Source organism: Lissotriton helveticus, chromosome 5_1, assembly GCF_964261635.1.
Source record: "Lissotriton helveticus chromosome 5_1, aLisHel1.1, whole genome shotgun sequence".
NCBI lineage: Eukaryota > Metazoa > Chordata > Amphibia > Caudata > Salamandridae > Lissotriton > Lissotriton helveticus.
The window spans coordinates 1,787,365,435-1,787,389,377 of record NC_136065.1 but is presented as its reverse complement, the minus strand read 5'-3'; the positions used below and the strand labels follow the sequence as shown (position 1 = coordinate 1,787,389,377).

General features: G+C 43.1%; 1 protein-coding gene across 1 annotated transcript in view; it reads left to right on the top strand.

Moving 5' to 3' along the window:
- The window catches only part of MRC2 (mannose receptor C-type 2), a 545,797-nt gene that overhangs the window by 231,375 nt on the left and 290,479 nt on the right, over window positions 1–23,943 (top strand). Inside the window, 3 exon segments of the mRNA XM_078645096.1 lie at window positions 3,289–3,402; window positions 6,727–6,870; window positions 15,427–15,615. Of these exon segments, the coding sequence (XP_078501222.1) occupies window positions 3,289–3,402; window positions 6,727–6,870; window positions 15,427–15,615 (447 nt within the window).

The following is a 23,943-nucleotide window of genomic DNA, read 5'->3' as shown; positions in this document are numbered from 1 at the left end:
AGGACGGATCCCTCAGACCTATTCTGGATCTACGCCCCCTCAACATGTACATACTGTCAGAACACTTTCACATGCTGACACTGCAACAAATCCTTCCCCTGCTCAATCAAGGGGACTTCCTAGCAACCTTGGACCTCAAGGATGCTTATTTCCACATCCCACTCCACCCATCCCACAGAAAATACCTCAGGTTTACCATTCTAAACAGGCACTATCAGTTCAAAGTCCTACCCTTCGGGGTGACTACTGCCCCCAGAGTGTTTACAAAGTGTCTGGCGACAGTGGCGGCGCACCTCAGGAGACAGAACATACATGTCTACCCGTACCTAGACGACTGGCTTGTTCAAGCAAAGTCGGAACAACAGTGCGCCGCGGACATGTCCCACACTATTCAACTCCTTCACAGCCTGGGGTTCTCGCTAAACTACCCGAAGTCGCACCTTCAACCAAACCATGTGCGGCAGTATCTGGGCGCGACAATAAACACCCTGACTGCTATGGCTCAGCCAAACCCAGTCAGAATCAACAGCATTCAGTCGCTGTGCCAAAAGTTCAGACCGCAACACTCCCTGCCAGCGAGAGTGTTCATGCAGTTGATAGGCATGATGGCCTCCTGCATCTTCATAGTCCCGCACGCGAGGTTGCACATGCGCCCGCTCCAAGAATGCTTGGCAAATCAGTGGACACAGGCTCGGGGACAGCTAACAGACCTAGTGTTGGTGACCGGTCGGGCATACAACTCTCTGCATTGGTGGAATCCACACAACCTTTGCAAGGGCCGACCGTTCCAAGAGCCAGTGCCACAGATAATCCTAACAACGGACGCATCTCTCCAAGGGTGGGGAGCTCATGTGCTCCACTACACTGTGCAGGGACTGTGGTCCACCCAGCAGCAGAAGTTGCACATCAACTACCTGGAATTGATGGCAATCTTCATGGCGATGAAGTCCTTCAAAGTACATTTGTGCAACAAAGTCGTGTTGATCCGGACGGACAACATGACCGCCATGTACTACATCCAAAAGCAGGGAGGCACACACTCTCCACAGCTGTCTCATCTAGCTCAGAGCATGTGGAAGTGGGCCATTCAGAGGAACATTTTCCTCATGGCGGAACACCTCCCGGGCAAGGACAATCAGATGGCGGATCTGCTAAGCAGATACAGCCATCAAATGCACGAGTGGGAGATACATCCATCAGTACTCCACCCGTACTTCCAGCAGTGGGGTCATCCAGAGATAGACCTGTTTGCCACAAGGGAAAACGCAAAATGCCAAAACTTTGCCGCCTGGTTCCCTCACCCGGAATCGCAAGGGAATGCGATATGGATGAACTGGTCAGGCAAATTTGCGTACGCTTTTCCCCCAGCGCCTCTCATTCCGCTGGTGGCAAGAAAGCTAATGCAACACTCGATGACTCTCATCCTGGTTGCTCCAACATGGGCACGCCAACCATGGTACACCACGTTTCTAGAACTTTCCGTGGTACCGCATCAAAGGCTGCATCTCACATCCCGGCTCTTGACGCAGAACCATGGCGACATTCAGCATCCAGATCCGCGACAGCTCAATCTGGCGATCTGGCTCCTGAAGTCTTAGAATTTGGCTACCTCAACCTGCCTCCAGAATGCATGGACATCATCCGGGAGGCACAAAAGCCCACTACCCGAGCTTGCTATGCAGCTAAATGGAAGCGGTTTGTCATGTACTGTACAGACAACAATATCAACCCGCTAGATGCATCCATTCCTAACATCATCTGCTATTTGTTACATCTTTACAAATGCAATCTAGCGTACGCTTCCATTCGGCTACATTTATCCGCCATAGCGGCTTATCTCCAGAATTGGCAACACCTCTCTGTTTTCAGGGTGCCTGCCATTAAAGCCTTCCTAGAAGGACTGAAGCGAGTCATTCCTCCAAGAACACCACCAGCTCCAGTGTGGAACCTCAATGTGGTCCTCACTAGGCTGATGGGCCCACCTTTTGAGCCACTGCACTCCTGCGAGATTCAGTTTCTCACATGGAAAGTGGCTTTTCTCATTGCTATCACATCGCTCAGACGTGTAAGTGAGCTGCAGGCGCTCACAATCCAAGAGCCATTCATACAGATACATTCCAACAGGGTGGTGCTCCGCACTAACCCCAAATTCCTTCCTAAAGTGGTGTCACAGTTTCATATCAACCAAACTATTGACCTGCCTGCATTCTTCCAAAACCCACAAACAGTAGCAGAAAGAATGCTTCATACATTAGACGTTAGGAGGGCGCTAATGTACTACATTGACAGAACACAACACTTTAGAAAGACACAACAACTTTTTGTTGCCTTCTCAGCACAGCACAAAGGCAACCCCATTTCCAGAGCAGGAATAGCCAGATGGATTGTTAAGTGCATTCAAATCTGTTATCAAAAGGCTAAACGTACTTTAACAATACCCCCAAGGGCGCACTCCACACGCAAATTGGGGGCCTCCATGGCTTTCCTGGGGAACATTCCCTTAGAAGACATTTGTAGAGCAGCCACATGGTCTACACCACACACATTTACCAAACATTACTGTGTAGATGTGCATTCAAAACAGCAAGCAGCTGTAGGACAGGCTGTTCTCAAGACACTTTTTCAAGCTTCTGCAGCTGGCACGGGCAACCGCCGTTAATGGAGGGACTGCTATGTATTCTATGCATAAGATATGAATTTAGCAGCCCACATGCCTCGAACTGAATATGCTACTTACCAGTATGCATCTGTTCTTGGCATGTAGGGCTGCTAACATTCATATCGCCCGCCCTCCTCCCCGGTGCCCGTAGCGGTTGCAGATACTCTCTCTATATTCATCATTAGCATGGACATCCTTTACACTGTTTCACTCCATCTCTGCCACAATGGCTAAAAACAATCTGGGGATGGAGTCGATGCCCTTGCGCACTGTAGTCCAGGGGAGAAGCCACCTATCTCGTGATACTTCGAAGACTCTTCCAGGACAACAATGTGCAATCATCCGGACCCAACACTAGGCGGCGATCTATGCATAAGATATGAATGTTAGCAGCCCTACATGCCAAGAACAGATGCATACTGGTAAGTAGCATATTCATTACTTTTCTTTTTGTATTCCTTTTCTTTTTTCATCTTTCCCCCCTGTTCAGAGTGCACCATGTCTACTATTCTTTCCTCTTCTTTCTTTCTCTAGTCCGATTCCTCTACATACTTTTTCTATAGCCATATTGTTTTCACTTCTTGTCCTACCCGCTGCTTTCTTCACTCTGTCTTTTATTTATTTCCCAGGAGTGCTGACCGGGTACAGTTCCACCCTCTGGATTGGGCTGAATGATTTTGACATCAATGGTGGCTGGCAGTGGTCTGACAGTTCTCCCCTGAAGTACCTCAACTGGGAAAGTGGTAAGCTAAAGACTTATTCACATGCACACAAAGTATTTAGATCCTTAGAAATTAGCTGTATAAGGTGGTCAATTCCATCCAAGCCCCCCACCCCTGCAAAGGAAATTGAAGAAAGTCACATACTGCTGAACTGCGACCAGACCAATATAAAGTTCACTTTTCACGTTTCTCTTGCAAACGCTCCAAATCTTCAGACATTAAGCATTTAAATACGTTTTGATACCAGCCACCCATGATTGTGTCTCTAAAACAGAGCTGCAGAAAATTAATTGTGGAGAGGAAAAGAATAATATAGTCCGACCCAAAAACCTTCACGGTAAAATGTTGTTTCCATACCGCAATATAAGGGCTAACGACATACGCAATAAAAAGTGTCCGCCTTCAACCTTGGTCCAGAGATTGGTATGAGGTCCAATGCAAAAGTGCTGAGGCGTCTACAAACCAGTCCATTGTGAACTTTCTTGGTGTTCTGACAGCAGTGGCAAGATAAAAAAAAAAATTGAATACGTTACAACTGTTTAGCCTACAGGGCTGAAGACCTTGAAATTGGCTTGCATCTAATTTATTTAGATAGTTTATGCATTTTGAACACTCATTTTGTTGCTAGATATTGATGTTTTCACAAAATATTTAGAAATGCATTCTAAAGTTATCGCCAATCCCAGTCAACAGATTTTCCCAGATAGGGGTCTCTTCCTACTGGTCTCTTTTCCCAACCAATACCTTCCATCTGACATCATTCTAAATTGCTGCTTCTACAAACAGTAAACTATTATAACCACTATCCCTTGGTTTACTTAAGATTTATTTGCTAAAAACACCAGATGTTTTTGTATCATTAGTTGGTATTTCTAAGTGCAGTCCCTAAACCTTTCGATTTCCTCAACATAAAAACAACATTTTTTGTCATAATATTACAGTGCAGATTAGATTGCTCAAGTTTGTTTATTATTATTGTTATTATTTAACTTTATGTGTTTAACCAAACAAATGTTTATATTTTAGTTTGTTGAGAAGTCACATTTAGCACTCTAATGATCACCATCAAATAATGAAACCCGAGATCCCTAAATGCAGCCATATAAAACTGCCTTCAGCTTTGTAGCATCAGCCAAAAATTCGGAAAACGCACACTGGGAATAGGGTGTGTCATTTGGCACACACCTTGTACGTTCAGCCTTGTAGCTGGGCTTAATGAATTAACCAGATTTGTGTAGTGATTTAAATATGCGTAATTCTACCAATCCAAGTTTATATACAAGAATCCTTTATTTCATGAGATTTTTCCATTCATTCACGTAGGTATAGTTTTATTTGTACATTGATGTTTTAAGTCCTATTGCATTTTTGGAACAACGTTCATCAGAGAGAATTTGATATAGGCCAAATATCTTTCCTTGAAATTTTATGCGTGAACGATTCGAACAAACTGTACTCTGCTGTTGCTTCATACAACGGGAATGAGGTTGCTGCAGACTACCATCCGTTCTGACCACTCACGTCTATCTCATCCTTATTAAAGAGCTGTTAAGAAGGAAATCTGTGGTTTTCCAACAACCAGAAACAGAAAAGAGATGATTTGAATGTTATCGTTGAGCTGCGGGAATCAAAATTTCATTGAATTCTACATATTGCTCATGAAATAAAGTCACAAAGTGATTTTTGTGTGGGCTGTTAGACCACTGCTACATTAAGTGAAGCACCACGTTAGAAAACAGAAGATAAAAAGGAGTAAGAAAATGTTCTTATTGTACTGTTTTGTACGCTGATAAACCTGTTTATGATTTTCTGAAATGCAAATAATTCTTTTGATAGAGACCAAAAAAGCAAATGAAGACTGTTTGTCAGAACAACTCCGCTATCAAGAGGGAAACAGTGACGTTTTCAAATTTCTTCTACACCTTAATAAAGACTGTTTGCTTCGTAAGAAAAAAGGGAGCTTATTTCAAAACTTTGCTCCTTGAACTGAGAAGGTCTCCCCCAAAAGTACACTGACCTAATATCGGGATTACCATCAAAATGCAAGCCTCCATCGATGTTGAAGATGAACTGTATATCATCTGTATTGATAAAGAAATCTAAGCCAAGCAACTAAGCATGCCAGTGAAACTATACACAAGTAAAATAGAAGTAGAGAAAATAAAGATTCCTATGGAACCACCATTCATCAGATTTTTAGTAACAGAAACGGCCTGATCCAGGGTGACCTGATACCACCTGTTTGTCAGAAAACTATAAAACCATTCAAACACCATGCCAACAATGTCAAATGACTTTGTAGGATGTGCTGAATGAAAGACCCAAAACAATCAATGCAGCAGGCATATCGCCGCTGTCTGCACACAAACTCCAATCGTCCAAAACAGCTGTTGGTATAGTTTCAGTACTGCACCCAGAGTTGAACCAAAAGGCCCTTGTAAATTCAGAATTGACCTCAGTGGTTCCTTCAGTATTGAGTCAGACAAGAGAATCCTCTATTCCAAATACATATCATATGGTGATGGGAGAAGGTGACGATAGTTTGAGTTCATAGCTGGCGGATGGAAAGACAATGACAGAACTTAACTTCTAGCCAACTGCTCGCTGATCTTGTTCAAATCAGTCATGCCTCACCCCTCCAAGAAGGGTCCTGCATGAGCCAGCATTTCTCACGGCTCCCTGCCCTAGCGCCTAGGACTAGAATATAGGCTTGTTTTTTGTTCATTGGAAATAAGAGTGTACAAACAAGAAGTACTTGGTGAACAGAAATACAATATCATAGCAAAATGAATCCAGATCCACGGTCCACCGTTCGAAAGTCATGGTATTGCTATTGGGCATTTATATAGCACCCAGACAGTCATTGTCGTGGTAATGCTCCCCTATTGGTGGTCCAGTGGTGACTTTACAATTGATTCTGACGTTGATGTTGCAGACCGGAGTCTGAATAGATATTTGAAAACATGCCCTTACTAGGGTGAAAGATGATTTTAAACGTGCATTCTGCACACCCTCAGCAGTGCCTTATGGATTAGATAAACACGTCTTGCAGATTTCAGTATGCCAAGGCAGAAAAGGAAAACCGCATTTAATCCATAACAAGTGATTATTTTTCTAAAATAGCCATCTGCCTTTGTCATCTCTTGCTCTTCATACCCAGCCCTGGTGGTAGTCTTTGGCCTAACTTTTTCTGTCTGGGGCTACTCTTGGAATGTCCAGTACAGCAATTTACCACAAACCCGTCATTTCTGGTGTGATACTCTGAAATGTAGCTATTTTGGTTCTAACTTTTGGATTCCTGTACCTGTCTCCTCTTCCCACTCCTGCTCCCATCTCCTTTTTCAGATCAACCTAGCAATTCCAATGAGGAGAACTGTGCAGTAATCCGGACCGAGTCATCTGGTGCCTGGCAGAATCGGGACTGTGCCACAGCGCTGCCATATGTTTGCAAGAAGAAGCCCAAAACTGCCACTGACCCATTTTCCACCGGTGAGCACCGTTGAATGCTGTTGGGGTGGAGGAAAAAACTGTATGCGACCAAGAGTGAGATAGGAAGTGTTATTGATTCAGCTTACCAAAGAGTTGTGGTTGCACTCCGACTAATTAGAATGCAGCGTTTTGCAAGTGTGCACCTGGGAAATAGTGGCCATGCTCTGTCATGTACCCATTGCTCTTTTTCTTTTGTAGTTCTTGCTTTTCCAACTCTTTTTCTTCTCAAAATGTACTCTTCATGCATGCAATAGCTGGACTCAGTGTACACTCATTTGACAATATGAATGTATTGAAACAACCTTACCTGTTCTGGTAGGGAACAACTCTGCATATGTTAAGTAACCTGACCCTGGAAGCTCACTGATTGAGGATTTTACATTTGCAGGCACACAGTGTATCCAAATTGGAATGATCTGGTACTCAGTGGGTGAAATTAAAATCCTGCTATCCAGTGCAAAAAGCAATGCCTGGGCGCACACCAACCCAGATACTTCACCCTAATTATGTGGCCCTACCGGCTATCCTAACATTTGAGGTACACCTGCCATAACAGGTGGTTAATTACTAAGGAATTCCTTATCATTGCTCGTGCAACTCCAAGGCAACTGGGGTGGGGGAATATGAGATAAAAAAACAAGGTTGCCAACTTCAAACTGTAAATAGACAAATGAAAGGGCATGCTCATCTATACATACCAAAATACAAGAAATCCAAATAAACTCAATTTGAATGTCACGGTACCTGTTATGATGCAAAAGTGGTCACATCCTAGAAGAAAGAAATTATTCAAACCCCAACTCCAAGATCCAAATAACCTTACTTCTGTGAACGTTGCAGTCAAAGGTAGCAATGTTAAATATGCCTTCTACTAAGTTCATATAGAGCGATCTCTCTAGCCCAGTTCGGTTTAGGAGGTTTGTTTTTAAGGACGTTTCCTCACATTTTACTTTGGAGTCAATAAAAAGTTTATTACAAATGTAATAGTTTGTGAATCGTATAAATTACTGTAAAGGGGATTCTCCCATAAATCAGCAATGGAGCTAAGCTCCTTGAGAAAAGACATGACCCAATGCACACCGTTCTAGTATTGATCACGTGACTAAATTCTCACCAAAATTGCAAGCCAGAGCTGAAAGCATGAGAATTAGTAGATGTTCTTTGAGTCAAATGATTTTAGCTCAGCATGCTGGTTTGTAAATTTCATATCTTGGGTGTCAGGAAACATCACATCTACATCAAAAAGAGAGAGACCCTTCAAAAACAACAAAGGGAACTGGGTTAAGACGGGTATCAATAGGCTGTTCCTTTTGGGATTCTTATTTAATTCACTTATCCTCATTAATACGTACTCATTCTCTCCAGTGTGCCTGAGTCTGTAAACAGTGGAATCCTAAATGAATTACCTTGCCAGTAATGTAAAAATAACTCTTTCTTTATTGAAATAAATTCTTGCAAATTTGTTATTTCATTCTACACAATATTGAAAACACAATACAATTTTAATTTCGTCTTAAAAACATGCTATTCCATAAATAGAAGGAACACAATTAAATCTAGTTCACCTCTGTATATCCACAGTTAAGGTGACAAAGTAGTACATCACATTACTTTGTATATTCATTTTGTCCAAATGCAATTCATGTGCATGTATAAGTTAAAATCTATCATGACAATTCAGTTATACAATATAAAAATAATACTCAAAGCAAAACAAAAGATGTTGACACAGCTTTTTGGTGGGATAGTGCAGCTAATTCATTTAGGATTCCATTGTTTACAGACAGGGGCACACTGGAGCAACACATCTAAGCCTTACCTAGCCGGTAGGAATATATATCCTGTTATAGTTACACTAATACATTTATGCCACCAAGAACAGTAGTAGAGAGTGCAGAAGGAGAAAAAAACCACTGGAATCTTGAAGCACGTTCTGCATTATACAAACAGGAAGAAATTGAGGATCACTGGACAGCATGGGTAGAGTTTTTTTGCTGTTACAAAAGTATGCCATGATTTCTCAGCAGCTGTGGGCATGTACGCAGATTACTGATGAGGATGTTCGTAGAAGAGTACTTCTGTTGTCATTAAGCAGCTGACAGCCTGAAATGTCTCCAATTGAGTGAAGGCTGTTGCGAAGTCTGGGTAGCCTGAGGCTGACCCCCTGTGCAGAGTGATCCCTAGAGCTGTTTGTGAACGCAGCATCTTCCATATTTTCAGCAAGGAAGCATGTGGGACCTTTCATTGCAGCTTCACGAGTATCTCCTGCATTACATTGAAACCACTCCCTCTTTCATGGTGCCCTTGATGGGTCAACCTCCCAGTAACCATTCTTGAGAACAGATGGCCTAGTTACTGAACCTGACAACATGAAATATGGGTTCTAACCACAACTTTGGCATTGGGCCATAAATGATTTGTGGCAATTCTCCTGCCTCAAATTGTAGATATATAAGACAGTAACTTGCACATCATTTAGACATTGAGAATGCTGTGCATTAGCAAAGCACAGATGAATTGCCAGACTGGTCTCTTCTCAGTTGTTATCTTACTCCTGAGGATCATGACAGAACTGAATTCCTGGAGCCCCTTCTGGATGAGAAGCAGGATTACCCTGTGAGGAGAACAGTTGCTTTTACTCCTGGAAGATCAGACCAGTTGACTGATTGATCTGCTTTAAATATGCTTCTTGGAACCAAGACCACCCAAGAATCATGAGAGTTCTGTAGCACAGCCTTCTGGAAGCAAGATCGAGACCATAGACAAGCATATCCTGGGTCATGGAGCAGCAGGGATGCTTTTGTGTATCATCACTGGTTGGCCTGCAGCATCACCAGTGCACTCCAAACCCCCAGAAAACTCATCTGCATTTTCCGGCCCCATAGAGATTTGAAGGCTGAGCCTTCACACCCCCAGTGTGGGGTTTGTTCCCGTTGATTATAGCTACCTCTCTAGCCTTACTATTCTAAAGAAGATATCACTATTTTACATTGCAGTTGATCCATATTCTAACGTATACTTCCAAGTTGCGAAACCCTGGATTCTGGTTTGTGTCAACAGTCTGGTGGGAATCTATGACATAATATCGACAGACAGAATATCTACATACAAAAATATCGACACAAAAATATCGAAATCAAAAATATCGGAGTCCTATCTTCATAAAGGTAAGTACAAAAATATCGAAAAATTAATATCGTAGTACAAAAATATCGAAAATAAAAATATCGTTTTTTAAAATATATTAATAATAATGTAAAAATAATTTAAAAATACATATAAATTTACAAATATTAAATAAAAACATTAAAACATAATTAAAAAATTAAAACTAATACATATACATTTAAAATAAATTAAAAACTCTACATATAAATTAACGCAAAAACTATTAAAACGCATGTATTTACAACGCATACCATTACAACGTAAGTATTCGTAAGTATATATTACTTTTTTTAATTTAAAAAAATTGAAAATGATATAATTTAATTTAATATAATTTAATGTAATTTAATTTTTTTAATTTCATTTAATTGATTTAATTTAAATTTAATTTTATTTTATTTTTACCCTGTACCGCTGTACCCCAAAAACCCAAAACTGACCCTGAACCCTAAAAATACCCCTGTACCCCAAAAACCCAAAACTGACCCTGAACCCTAAAAATACCCCTTTACCCAAAAACCCAAAACTGACCCTGAACCCTAAAAATACCCTTTTACCCAAAACTGACCCTGAACCCTAAAAATACCCCTTTACCCAAAAACCCAAAACTGACCCTGAACCCTAAAAATTTACCTTTACCCAAAAACTGACCCTGAACCCTAAAAATACCCATTTACCCAAAAACCCAAAACTGACCCTGAACCCTAAAAATACCCCTTTTCCCAAAAACTGAAAACTGACCCTGAACCCTAAAAATACCAAAAACCCAAAACTGACCCTGAACCCTAAAAATACCCCTTTACCCAAAAACTGAAAACTGCCCCTGAACCCTAAAAATACCATTTACCCAAAAACCCAAAACTGACCCTGAACCCTAAAAATACCCCTTTTCCCAAAAACAGAAAACTGACCCTGAACCCTCAAAATACCCCTTTACCCAAAAACTGAAAACTGACCCTGAACACTAAAAATACCCCTTTACCCAAAAACTGAAAACTGGCCCCTGAACACTAAAAATACCCTTTTACCCAAAAACTGAAAACTGACCCTGAACCCTAACAAAAAATTAAATATATTAGCACATTAACTCTAAATAATTTAATTACATAATTCATATTATTTAATTACCAATTAATTAACAATAACAATAAAGTAAATATATTAGCACATTAGCTGTAATTAATTTAATTTACTAATTAATATTATTTTTCCCCAATTAATTAATTAACAATAACAAAAAATTATATATATAAAAAAATTACTCTAATTAATGTAACTAACTAATTCATATTAATTAATTACCAATTAATTATTAATAAAAAAATATGTAAAAAATTATATTAATTAATTAACTAATTAATATTAATTAACAATTAATTATTAATTAAAAATATTTACAAACATATATTAATTAATTAATTATTATTAAATTACTTCCCACCCTATTCCCCTATAAACCCACAACCCGCTCTGATACTAAAACGCAAAATGTAAACAAATTTACAAATTTTCAAACATACATTACAAAACATGTTTAACAAACATATAAACAACATAATAAAATACATAACACTAAACAAAATTTCGATATTAGTAAATTTCGATATTATTAACATACATACCTTAAAAAACGATATTCTGTCTGTCGATATTTTACACATCGATATTCTGTACCATCGATATTAAAACTTCGATATTAATGTATATCGATATTTTAATCTCGATATTTTGTCTCACTACCTCTGGTGGGTATCCCTACCAAGTGAAAAGCATGAAATTACCGACCATTTTTGAGATCCATGCCTTTAAACTTTGGTAATACCACACAGCGTACTAAGGCTTGTTTGCCTGCTGCTGAGGGATCAGGCGGCTTTTCAATTGTTTCCTAAAATCAGTAGGAGAGTGTCCAAACTAGACGTCAGTTACTGGATCCCCACTTTCCATTAAAATAACACCAAGATTGCTGTCACCCAAAAAGTCTACCATTGTTTTTTACTACTTTAAAACTGGAATCTCAGCTAATGGGGCTTTAGCCCACTGCTTTGTCCAGTGTTGAACCGAGAGACCATTAAAACTCACAGCTTACCACCTATCATAGTAATGTTGCCACTTTGTATTCTCTTTGCATGGTATTTCTGACTTTTGGACTGAGATTGTGTTAATAAACTTAGTAGCAAGCAGAAGAGTACTTAAGTCAAGTCTTCCGATACTGTCTAAGCCCACCTAGAATAACATTGGTAATTTGACCAATGCTAAAGAAAATGATGTGCCTGGTGCAGAAATGTTGGACAATCATTTGTGGTCATATCTCTGCTCCAGAAGGTTCTAGCACAATCTTGCATTCAGAACTCCTAGTTTTGATGAATTATAAATTAAAGTACCTTGTTTTTTGCCCAATTAATCACTGCCTGCTCATCCAGTTTATTGAGAGTTATTTACTGAGTCACCTGGAACCTGCATTTCTAACCTGTGCCACCTTCTAGAGTGAGCAGCGTCTGCACACCTTTGCTACTTCTGGAGATTTGAGTGCCTAAAGGGGTGACATTGTAAAACTATTGGATTATATTGGTATTGAGGACCCTGAGATGTAGTAAAACTCAACATCCCAGGGAAAAGCGCATACTTGCCAGGATGATAATGTTGCTAGTCCTTTATATTGTGGACCAAAAAGAGATACACTGTGTAAAGAGTCCAGGCAAACCCCCGTTGGTTTACAGAGGCACAAATGATAACCCAAATGTTCTCTTTTATGGTAGTGTGGGCAAGCAGTTAGGCTTATCAGAGGGTAGTGCTAAGCTTTTGTTGACACACACTCAGAGGCCATAAATGAGACACACAATAAAGAATAAATCCGAGACCAATTTAGAAAAAAGTCATATTTTTGTATACATTTTGATACCAAGAACTTTGTTATCAAGTAAGTACTTTTTTAAATATCTATTTTAGTAGACTTAAATGCGCCTTTGCACACAATGCTTTTCTATGGAAGAAAAGGCTTGTATAGCATACAGTTATTTGCGTTCGGTTTCTGGGGTTCTCCTTCGGAACATAGGGTCGCGGGGGCAACGTCTAAAGCACCACCTGTCCTGGGGCGACCGGTTGCAGAGGTGCTGGAAAGGTTGGGAGCTGTGCACGCTATGCCGGTAGAAAGAAGGGGGGCCACTTAGAAGCAGGCTGCGGGGGGGTGGGACTTCAGGACAAGTCCGGGAGCTCCCAACGGGTGGCTTGGGTCACAAGGGTTCTCGGAACCAGGGAGCACAGTCGGTTTACTGGTACCCAGGTTGGGGCACTCTGTGCAGAGTAGAAGAGTTGGCTGGGCTCTGTGCCCCTGGGAACCTTGCTGGTCTCACCATTTGAGGCTGCAGAATCAGGACAGCTGGGCCACACTGGAAGTAGGTCTCTTCGCTGCTGACTTCCCTCGACGGCTGCTTTGTCTTGGAATCATGGCGTTCCAACTGGACTCTCACGGTCTCTGCTTGCAGCGTGGTGTCTGGTACCCTGGGTATTGGTCCTTTCCAGCTGTGCTTGGTCCTGGTGTCCTCTCACTTAATCTGACCTTCAGGAGCACAGGGCTCTCTTCCTGGGAAGCTGCTGCATCGGGCTGGCCGGGGGGCTGCATTTCCGTAGACCGGTCTTTGCATTTTTGTGCCTGAGGCCTGCAGGGGAGTAGCTACTTTACTCTAGGGGAGGTTTCTTGGCAATTTGCGAAGGTTGTTATTTTCCTGAAGTTCTTGGAAGCTGGTCAGCTGCAGGACAAGTCGCGATTGTCAAGACTTAATACTACAGGCAAGGCTTGTCGCCAAAAGTCCACAGCAGTCTTTAGTTCTCACTTTTTTTTGTGGCTCTAGGTGTCCTTCTCTTCTTGATCTGGCGAATCAAAGTTCCTGGGGTCAGAGGTGCCACCTAAATACTCAATTATGGGGTGTTACAGGGAGTTACAGGTAGTAGTCTATGGGCTACTTACCGTGAGGGTGTCTACACTCTGTAAATGGCCATTTGTGGTGGGAGTGGGCATAATCCTGACCCAGAGACCCTAATTCTGCAAAAATTAAGATGGTGGAACTTTAAACGTGATGTCCTCGTTAGGTAGCCCACCTTAGGGATGGCACCAGCCTGAAAGGGGACCACGCATCCCAACTAGCCAATTTCCCCACCTGTCCTGTTGCCAAATGGGCCCAGGGCAGGGGGTTGCATTTCTCATGTCTGGGGAAGCCTTGGGTCGCATATCAAAGGTAGCAGAAGCCTTTGAAGCCCCCTGCCTTGATATGCTGATCACTTAGCATCCTGCTTGGAGGAGTTGACAACACCTCTGGCCGGAGCAGGCATTGTTTCTGCTCTCAGAGAGTCAGGGCTCTCACCTGCAGGGGTCATAAACCTGTCTGTGGTGGCAGGCTAGTCTACACCAGTCAGCCAGTGTACTAGTATTCGGTAGGTTTTCAGAGGCATCTCTAAGTTACCCTCTGGGTGCTTGTATTAATAAATCCATCACTGGCACCAGTGTGGGCTAATTATTATGAGATGATTGATACCAAACATCTTTGGTTTCAGTAAAGCCATTATGTAGCTGTTGATCTTGTGAAAATAGGTGTCCAGCACATGTACTCCAACTGGCTTCCCTGTACACTTGTAATGTCTCAGAATCGACTTAGACATTACAGGGGCATATCTGCTCATGCAGATATGTTCACACATGTAGTATAGTGCACTCTGCCTTAGGGTTATAAGGCCTGAAATAAGGGTTATTTACTATACTGCATGCAGTATCTGCAGGCATGGCACACAAGAGGGTTGCCATGTAATTTCTTCAGTTTTCTCTGCACTATGGCACACAGTCTGCAATGGCAGTCTGCATGTAGGTGCTGAGGTGTCCCTTAGGGTGACACAGTACATGGTGCAGGACTTGGGGACTCTTTTTAGTCTCCTTGCCCCAGGTACCAGGGGTATCATTTACTAGGGACTTACAGGGGGTGCTAAAGGTATTGCCTTTTGGGGAAACAGTTGTACAGTTTAGAGAAAGAGATCTAGCACTGGGGACCTGGATAACAGGAACCCAGTGCCCTTTCTGTCAAAATTGCATCAGATACCAGTCAAACAGTGGGGTGACCATGTCAAAAATAGATATTTTCCTACAAACAAGAAAAGTCTTCACACCATCACTCTGTGATGCAATTGTGTGTAAATCTCACCTCTTGGGAGCTTCTTACATTTTTGCTAGCGGTGTTTGACATTTTCCATTCAGAGGAGATGAGCATCGAAAAAGCAAATTGTCCACCTCAAGCTATCAGATTATTTATTTGCTCTTTCACCTTTTTTCACTGATTATAATAAAATATATAAATACCGGAACACAATTCTATGTAAAAAACAGACCTCTCTTCTTGTTTGCAGACTCCTGGTCTGATGTGAAGGTCACCTGTGAGCCTGGCTGGCAGGGGTTCCAGTCCAACTGCTATCGCTTGAATATCGAGAACAAGAGCTGGCAGGAAGCCCGCAAGATTTGCCAGCGGAGTAATGCTGATCTGGCGAGTATCCACACCCTCCCTGAGGTAGAGTTTGTGAGCCGACAGATCAAGGAAGGTGGGTAGCCATAGTTTTCCTCTAGTAATTTCCATGTGTTCATCATAACTTGCGAGAAGGTGTGAAAAGTGCTACTACTTTGATCTGGAAGCCGTGCGTTGGATTAGGTCTGCCAGGTCTCATCTTTTCCCTCCTTGTGATACAGTCAAGTGCTGAGATTTACAGAATTTGGTGCCAGTGCATCACTTCATCTTGTATGGTATTAAGAAATGTAGCACTAGCAAAATGCGGTGCTCCCTGTGATAAATCAGTGACTTGCAATCAGTCAACCTCATCTTTCCTTGATCCTGTGCGTATTCATCTGACTAACTAGATCCATTCACTAATTTCTTTAACAGTACTGACGTAGTCTCTGATGTAATCTTGTACACACATATCTTCCTGGTTTTCTCACCCCTGAAAGCTCTAACACTGCATTGTATTCCTGGTCTGTGGTTTATGGGACACCTCAGAGCTTCTTTGTTTCCTTGTCTCTTGCTACCCAGGCCTTCCGGATTGGTTGATTTTCCTTTTAGCTCGTCCATGGGAAGCATCGTTAAGGTGTTGTCTTAAATTGCAGCAGTGCTGATGTTGAAGAACATTTCAGTGTAGGAAAGTAGGTGTTTGAGGCATGTGAGCTGTAGATCACATGCGTTGCATACTCCTGCCATCTAGTGTTGGGTCTGGATGTTTGCAATTTGTTTTTCTTCGAAGTAGTCTTTTCCAGTCACGAGGTAGGTGACTCCTCCTTTTGGTAATAGTGCGCATGGGCATCGACTCCATTGTTAGATTGGTTTTTTCTGCCATCAGTTTTGGACGTGAATTGCTGTGCTTCGGTTCAACACAGTTTCTCCGGTTCCCCTCGGTGCGCAATACACTCACCCTCGACGGTATTGTTTTCGATCGCGTAATTCCATTTCCTTGAAAAATCGGGCCGGCTTGCAGTAGATTGAACAGACTCCATTTAAATTCTACCCTCGGTGCCACGAGAAGTTTTTATGCACTGACTCACACAAAGTGTGCAACCTGTGCTTGTATCCGGAGCACATAGAACAGGGCCTTAACACTTGGAAGGCTATCTGATCAAAGAAAATGCTTTGCGACTGACTGGCTCGATGTCGCCACATGCAGAGCCAACACTCCGGTTCCATTCCGCACCTCTTTAGAGAAGATTTGGAACAAAAGACCAGAGACACCCTGGGAGCCGAGGAAGAACACAACACGATTTCTATCTCTGACTACGGCTCCGACGAAGACATCCTGCAAGGGCAGCATACCGTGATTACAGATCCTCCCTTGCCCCAAAGTCCACCTCAGCCCAAGAAGAAGGCTCTGGTCCAACCCCCGCCTCCGGGCCATGGTCAGCACGAGAACATGTTTCCGACACCCCACCTTCCGGCTCTGCACCGAAACATACACCAAAGCGTTCCGGCTCCGAAAACAGCCATTTGAAATGGGGCACTGAGACGAATCCTTTGGGATCGAAGTCAAAGTCAGGCTACGCCCCACCCACTTCCACAATGAAAACTCCTTTGGATCTGAAATCCTCGGCATCCAAAACCCCGGCACCCAAAACACCGGCACCGAAGCCTTCGGCACCAAAACAAACGGATGTGGTGATTCCACCAAAAGAGCACCATTTCGATGTTCATCTCTCCAAACCGGATCCGACACAACGGGAGCTCTATATTCATCCAACAACTGGACATATTGCCACCAAGGTGACAACAAAACACAAACCTGAGACTGAAGAGTCCTACCACATTTCTTTAAAAAGGAAAAATGTGGATACTAACCCTTCTCCTCCTCTTCCAATCTCTCGTCTTCAGTTTCAACCCTTACTATTTTCACCTGAGAACAGCACCACATACATCTGATAATCAGGATGATGGGGATAGGAATGGGGCTGGGGACAATGACCCAAAACCTACAGACCCATGGGCAGATTACAACACCAATTCGCCCTCAGGGAATGATCCTGATCTGTACTCTGCCAAGCCTTTTCCACCGGAGGACAGTGTAGGATACATAGAACTGTTGGGTAGAACTGCTAACTACCATGGGGTTCAGTTCCATAAGGAATCTCTAGAAGAGGATTTTCTTTTCAAAACGCACACACTCCTCATGCTTAAAGGTATGATCAGACAGGTGGATGACATTTTAATGTTCCCGTCAGGGCACGTATTCTCACCGCTAGGGTAGACAAGAAATATAAGCCGGCACCGTCAGATCTAGCATACACAAGTGGGCAGTTACCATTGGATTAATTGGTAGTTTACAACGCATGCAAAAGGGCCAATTCCCAAACCACAGAAGATGCTCCACCCCAGATAAAAAATCTAAGTTGCTAGACGCATTGGTTAAAAGAGTAGCCTCTCAGGTTGCAAACTTTTGGTGCATCTCCAATACCCATGCACTTTTATCTGGGTACGACAGGGCGCATTGGGATAAAATGGAGCAGTTGCTCCAATTTCTTCCTGATGAGCACAAATCCAAGGTGCAAGACCTAGTGCGGGAGGGACAGCTCATATCCAATAATTCAATTGGGTGCACCCTAGATGCTGTGGACACTGCGGCCAGTGATGTCAACACCAGCGTTCTTTTAAGAAGGCATGCCTGGTTACGCATTTCAGGTTTTAAACCAGAGGTTCAAACTTCTATCCTGAACACACCATTTGATAAGAAACAACTCTTTGGCCCTGTGGTAGATTCATCATTAGAAAAAATGAAGAAAGACACAGAGTTAGCCAAATCTATGGGAGCCCTTCAATTAACACCAGGACGTGGTTCCTTTCGGCGCTCCTTCTGTCGCGGAGGGTCCAACAATACCTCCTCAGACACTGCCTCTACCCCACCTATAAAGGCAACAATCAATTCTCTCCCTCTAAGGGTTTCCAACCCACGTGCCTCCCTCTCCAATACCGAACAGTGACTTCCCTACACTCCCCTCAACCATTTAACACCTGTTGGGGGCATCCTTCTTATTTCCTACCGGTCTGGCAGTCCATAACTACAGACAAATGGGTACTGGAAATTATTCGTTATTGTTATTGCCCGGAGTTTACCAACAATCCTCCAAACATTCCTCCAAGTTCACACAGACTGTCACTGGATCACTTACACCTCCTCAAACAAGAGGTTCAGTCTCTCCTTTTAAGTGGGGTAATAGACCCGTACCACTACAATACCACAGGTCGGACGTATACTCCTTTTATTTTCTCATACCCAAAAAAGACGGTTCTCTCAGGCCAATTTTGGACCTCGGAGAATTAAATCTTTACATACAGTCATACCATTTTCACATGGTAACACTTCAACAGGTGCTCCCACTTCTGAAACATGGCGACTTTCTGCCTACTCTAGACTCAAAGGACGCCTACTTCCATATGCCAATACTTCCCGCTCATCGCACATTTCTCAGATTTGTAATAGCAGGCCAACATTACCAGTTCAAGGTACTCCCCTTCGGAGTCACTACTGCTCCCAGAGTCTTTACAAAGTGTCTGGCAGTAGTCGCTGTTCATCTTAGAAGACAACACATTCAAGTCTTTCCCTACTTGGACGACTGGCTTATCAAAACCAGTACATGTCCAAAGTGTCTCCAACATACTCACAGGATGCTACAGTTACTGCTCCAACTGGGGTTCACAGTCAATGTGTTGAAATAGCATCTCCAACCTTCCATCGCTCAAAATTACCTAGGAGCCACTTTACATACTCAAAAGGCCCTGGCCTTTCCCAATGCAGCCAGAATTCGCAACATTCAGGCTCTAGTTCTCCAGTTTCAGTCCAATCACTTGCTTCCAGCTCAAATGTATATGCAACTACTGGGAATACTGGCATCTTGCATCATGATAGTTTCCCATACCAGGCTTCACATGCGTCCCCTACAGGAATGTTTAGCAAGTCAGTGGAACCAATCGCAGGGTCTGTTAACCGATCTAGTGTTGGTAAGCAGCCGTACTCCTCACTCTCTGCAGAGTTGGAACACACAAAATTTATCAAAAGGACGCCCTTCATAGACCCAGTTCCACAGACAATGCTAAAAGCAGACGCGTCCCTCACTGGTTGGGGGGCTCATCTCCAACACCACACAGTGCAATGCATATGGCGTCAACTGCAAAAAACTCTCCACATAAACCATCTAGAGCTGTTGGCAGTGTTTCTAGCACTCAAAGCATTTCAGACTCTCCTGGTCTGCAAAGCTGTCCTAGTTCATACCGACAACATAACAGCTATGTATTGCATACAGAAATGGGGGGGGACTCACTCTCTCCAACTGTCTCACTTGGCCCAAGACATTTGGAGGTGGGCCATTCACCACAAAATCTATCTCCTAGCGGAACACCTCCCAGGGTGGAACAATCAGATTGCCGACCTTCTCAGCAGACAGAGACAGCAAATACATGAATGGGAACTTCACCCACAAGTTCTCCTCCCATACTTTCAAAGTTGGGGAGTCCCTCAGTAGATCTTTTTGCCACACACCAAAACGCAAAATGCCCAAACTTCACCTCCAGGTACCCGCACCCGCTTTCCAAAGGCAATGCACTATGGATGAACTGGTCAGGGATATTTGCCTATGCTTTTTCTCCTCTCACACTCATTCTATTAGTGGTTCGGAAACTCAGACAAACATCCCTCACACTGATCCTAGCAGCTTCTACATTGGCCCGTCAACTGTGGTTCACAACCCTGTTGGAGCTGTCCCTAGTTCCACATCAAAAGCTACACCTCACATCCAGTCTCCTCACACAGAGCAATGGAGAAATCAGACACCCAGATCCCAAACAACTGAACCTCACGATCTGGCTCCTGAAATCATATAGTTTGGTTATCTAAATCTCCCACCCAGATCCCAAATCCCCAGACTGTATGAACATCATCAGAGAGGCCAGAAAGCCTATTACAAGAGCCTACACGTACCAACCATAGAAGAACCTTTTTTCCAACTTTACAGAGATGAAGTGGTTCTTCGTACTAATCCCAAGTTTCTACCTACGGTAGTTTCTGCCTTTCATATCAATCAGTCGGTTGATTTACCAGTATTCTTTCCTCCGCCTGATTCTGTGGCAGAACTAGCTCTACACACCTCAGATGTCAGAAGAACACTTATATATTACATTGAATGGACAACATCATTTTGTAAAACCAAACAACTTTTTGTTGCTTTTGCACCACCACACAGGGCAGTCCCATATCCAAGTCAGGTATTGCCAGGTGGATTATTAAATGCATTCAAACGTATTATGCAAAAGCAAAAAGAACTTTAATGATACCCCCTAGAGTGGGTTTCCACTCATAAAATAGGGGCTACTACGGCTTTCTTAGGAAACATCCCCATAGTTGACATGTGTAAAGCTGCAACATGGTCTACACCACACACATTCACCAAGCACTATTGTGTAGGTGTATTAGCAAGATAACAAGCTAATATGGGCAAGGCAGTACTTAAAACACTATTTCAGACAACTCCAACAGCCACCGCTTTGGGAGAATACTGCTATATAATCTATGCAAAGCATGTGATCTACAGCTCACATGCCTCAAACGAATAATGTTACTGAACCAGCAAACATCTGTACTTGGCATGTACAGCTGTAGATTCACATGCACCCACCTACCTCCCCGGGTACCTGTAACTGTTGCAGTTCTCTATCTTATTCTACACACATACGCATGGACATCTCTATTCTTTACTTACTAACTCCATTCTCACCCTCTGCGGGAAAACAATCTAACAATTGAGTCGATGCCCAGATGCACTATCACCGAAAGGAGGAGTCACCTACCTCGTGACTGGAAAATACTTCTTCGAAGAAAAACAAATTGCAAACACCCGGACCCAAAACTAGATGGCAGGAGTATGCAAAGCATGTGAATCCACAGCTGTACAGGCTAAGAACAGATGTTTACTGGGTAAGTAACATTATCCTTTTGGTACAATACCCCCCCACACACACACACCTTTTGCCTGGTATTAAATGAAACATTGACTGAAGTGTACGGGGTTCCTGCTAACCAGGTCCCCAGTAGCAGTGTTCTTTCCCTAAAACTGTACAGTTGTTCCCAAATTGGCAAAACCTTTAGCACCCTCTGTAAGTCCCTACCAAATGGTACCTTGGTACCTAGGGCCTGGGGTACTAAAGATGGTCCCTAAGCCTGCAGCTTGAATTGTGCCACCCTAAGGGACCCCTCACCAAGCACATGCAAGACTGCCATTGCAGCCTGCCGTTTTTGGTGCAGACAAAAGTGAAACCCAACATGTCACAGATCCCTGTGTGCCATGTCCCTTTCACTGCATGTAATATTTGTAAGTCACCCCTACAGCTGGCTTGACAGCCCTTAGGCACGGTGCTTAATGTTGCGGGAGGCCATACCTGCATGAGCAGATATGCCCCAGTGCTGGTCAGTCCTTACTGAGGCTTGAGCCGGGAGTGACATTGCTGCTTTGCTATTTGCACCAGAAATTGAACGACTTTTGTTTTATTAAGAGTTTTTAACATAATTTTTAGATTATGCCAATTTCTTAGTTTCGCCAGTATCGCTTTTTGCACTGACTGTATTTTAAAGATTGCCAATACCGGGGGACTGCAATTGTCATAGTGGGGCCGCCATTTTGGGCGGAAATCACGGTCAGCGGTCTTGTCTTTTTGACCCTGACTGTATATCAAGAGAGCCTAGCGCGCACGCAGCTGGCGCACTGAAGGCAAGCCCGCCGAATGCAAGCCCGTCTGCACCCGTCCGCGCTCGTCCCACGCTCAGCGCCAGCACCCCTGCCCGACAGAGCAGGCAAGCCTACCATTTTAAAATACTCCAGAGCTTTGCTGCTGGGTCTGAATATAATTGATAAAGCTACGGGGAGTATGTGTCTTACCCTTAATACATCGCTTCCATCTAGTCCGGTGACCTGCCCCAATTGTAAAACTACTCTACCTGATCTTGTATACCGATCAATTGAATCTAGAAAACAAGAAAGGTCAGCAAAAGTTAAAGAGGTAAATCGCACGTTCCCTGGTGAAGCATAGTGTTGAGTGTGCACACTAATTGAGGGAGGAGACACAAAACTGGCATTCATCACTGAAGCATGGACAGATGATGCCTCTGGCCCAGATATAGTTAAAGCCATACCCCCGGGTATATCTGCCATACAGTAAAAAGGCCCAATAGGAAAGGGGCGGGTCTAGCTGTAATTTATCATAGCTCAATCACAGTAGCCTTTTAAACAGCCTCAAATGCAGAATGTGAAGCATTGTCCTTTACCCTCACTCTTTCCCATCATCACACCTTTAAGGGTATCCTATTATACAGACCACCGGGTCCTAGGAGCCGTTTCGTAACGTCCATTGGAAATCTGCTGGAAGAAGGGGTGTGCTGACTCCTATACTATACTGGGAGATTTTAATTTCTATTTGGAGGCCAATACAGAACCAGATACGGTGAACCTTATAGATCTGATGAACAGTGCCGATCTCAGGCAGCAAGTAATCAGGCCCACTCACGTGGCAGGGGACACGTTGGATGTTATTTTTTCCAACCACCCATATCTTTCATTTACAGGCCTGCTGCCCCTAGTTTGGTCAGATCACGTGGCCGTTCCGTTTGAGCTGGCCTTTCCAGACCATCAGGTTACTGGAAGGTCTCTTAAGAAACAGAGGGAAATTAGAACATGGAATAAAGTTGGGGTAAAGATCTATCAGATTTGCTTACGTCAACTGAGGGTCAAATGCCCCAAGATGTGGAGGAGTCCGCATCCTTATATACAACCTGGCTGAAGTCTGTTTGTAATAAACTAGCCCCAAAGAAAATACTATTCCCTAAAAGGTTACAACCCTCCGCTCCATGGTACACACAGGAACTCAAGGATCAAAAATTGATCTGTAAACGGAATTGGAGGAAAGAGTATAAAATAACAGAGAGAAACAGTTATAAACAAAGCCTTTTTATTTATAAACAGCTACTTTTCAAGATAAAGCAAGAGTTCTTTGTTTGCTGAATTAACTTAGCCAAAAATTCTCCCAAAGAGCTTTTTAAAACATTAACTAGCCTGGGGCATCCCCAACTAGCAAACATTCAAAGGAGTCAGGAATTATGTGAGGAAACTGCCAAGTTCTTTCTGGTAAAAGTGGAGACTATCTTTGCAACTTTTTATGGCCCAATAACTGATATGACAGGGGTATCAACAGAGGGTTACAAGCTGGCCTTAGGATCCCAGCCTACTTTTGACAAGTTGGTACCAATATCCATTATCGATACCCATAAACTTCTCATGTCCGCTAAATCAGTCTCCCCTTATGACCCATGTCCGGTTGCGGTGGTAAAATTGTCCTCGGAACCGATTGCTCTGTC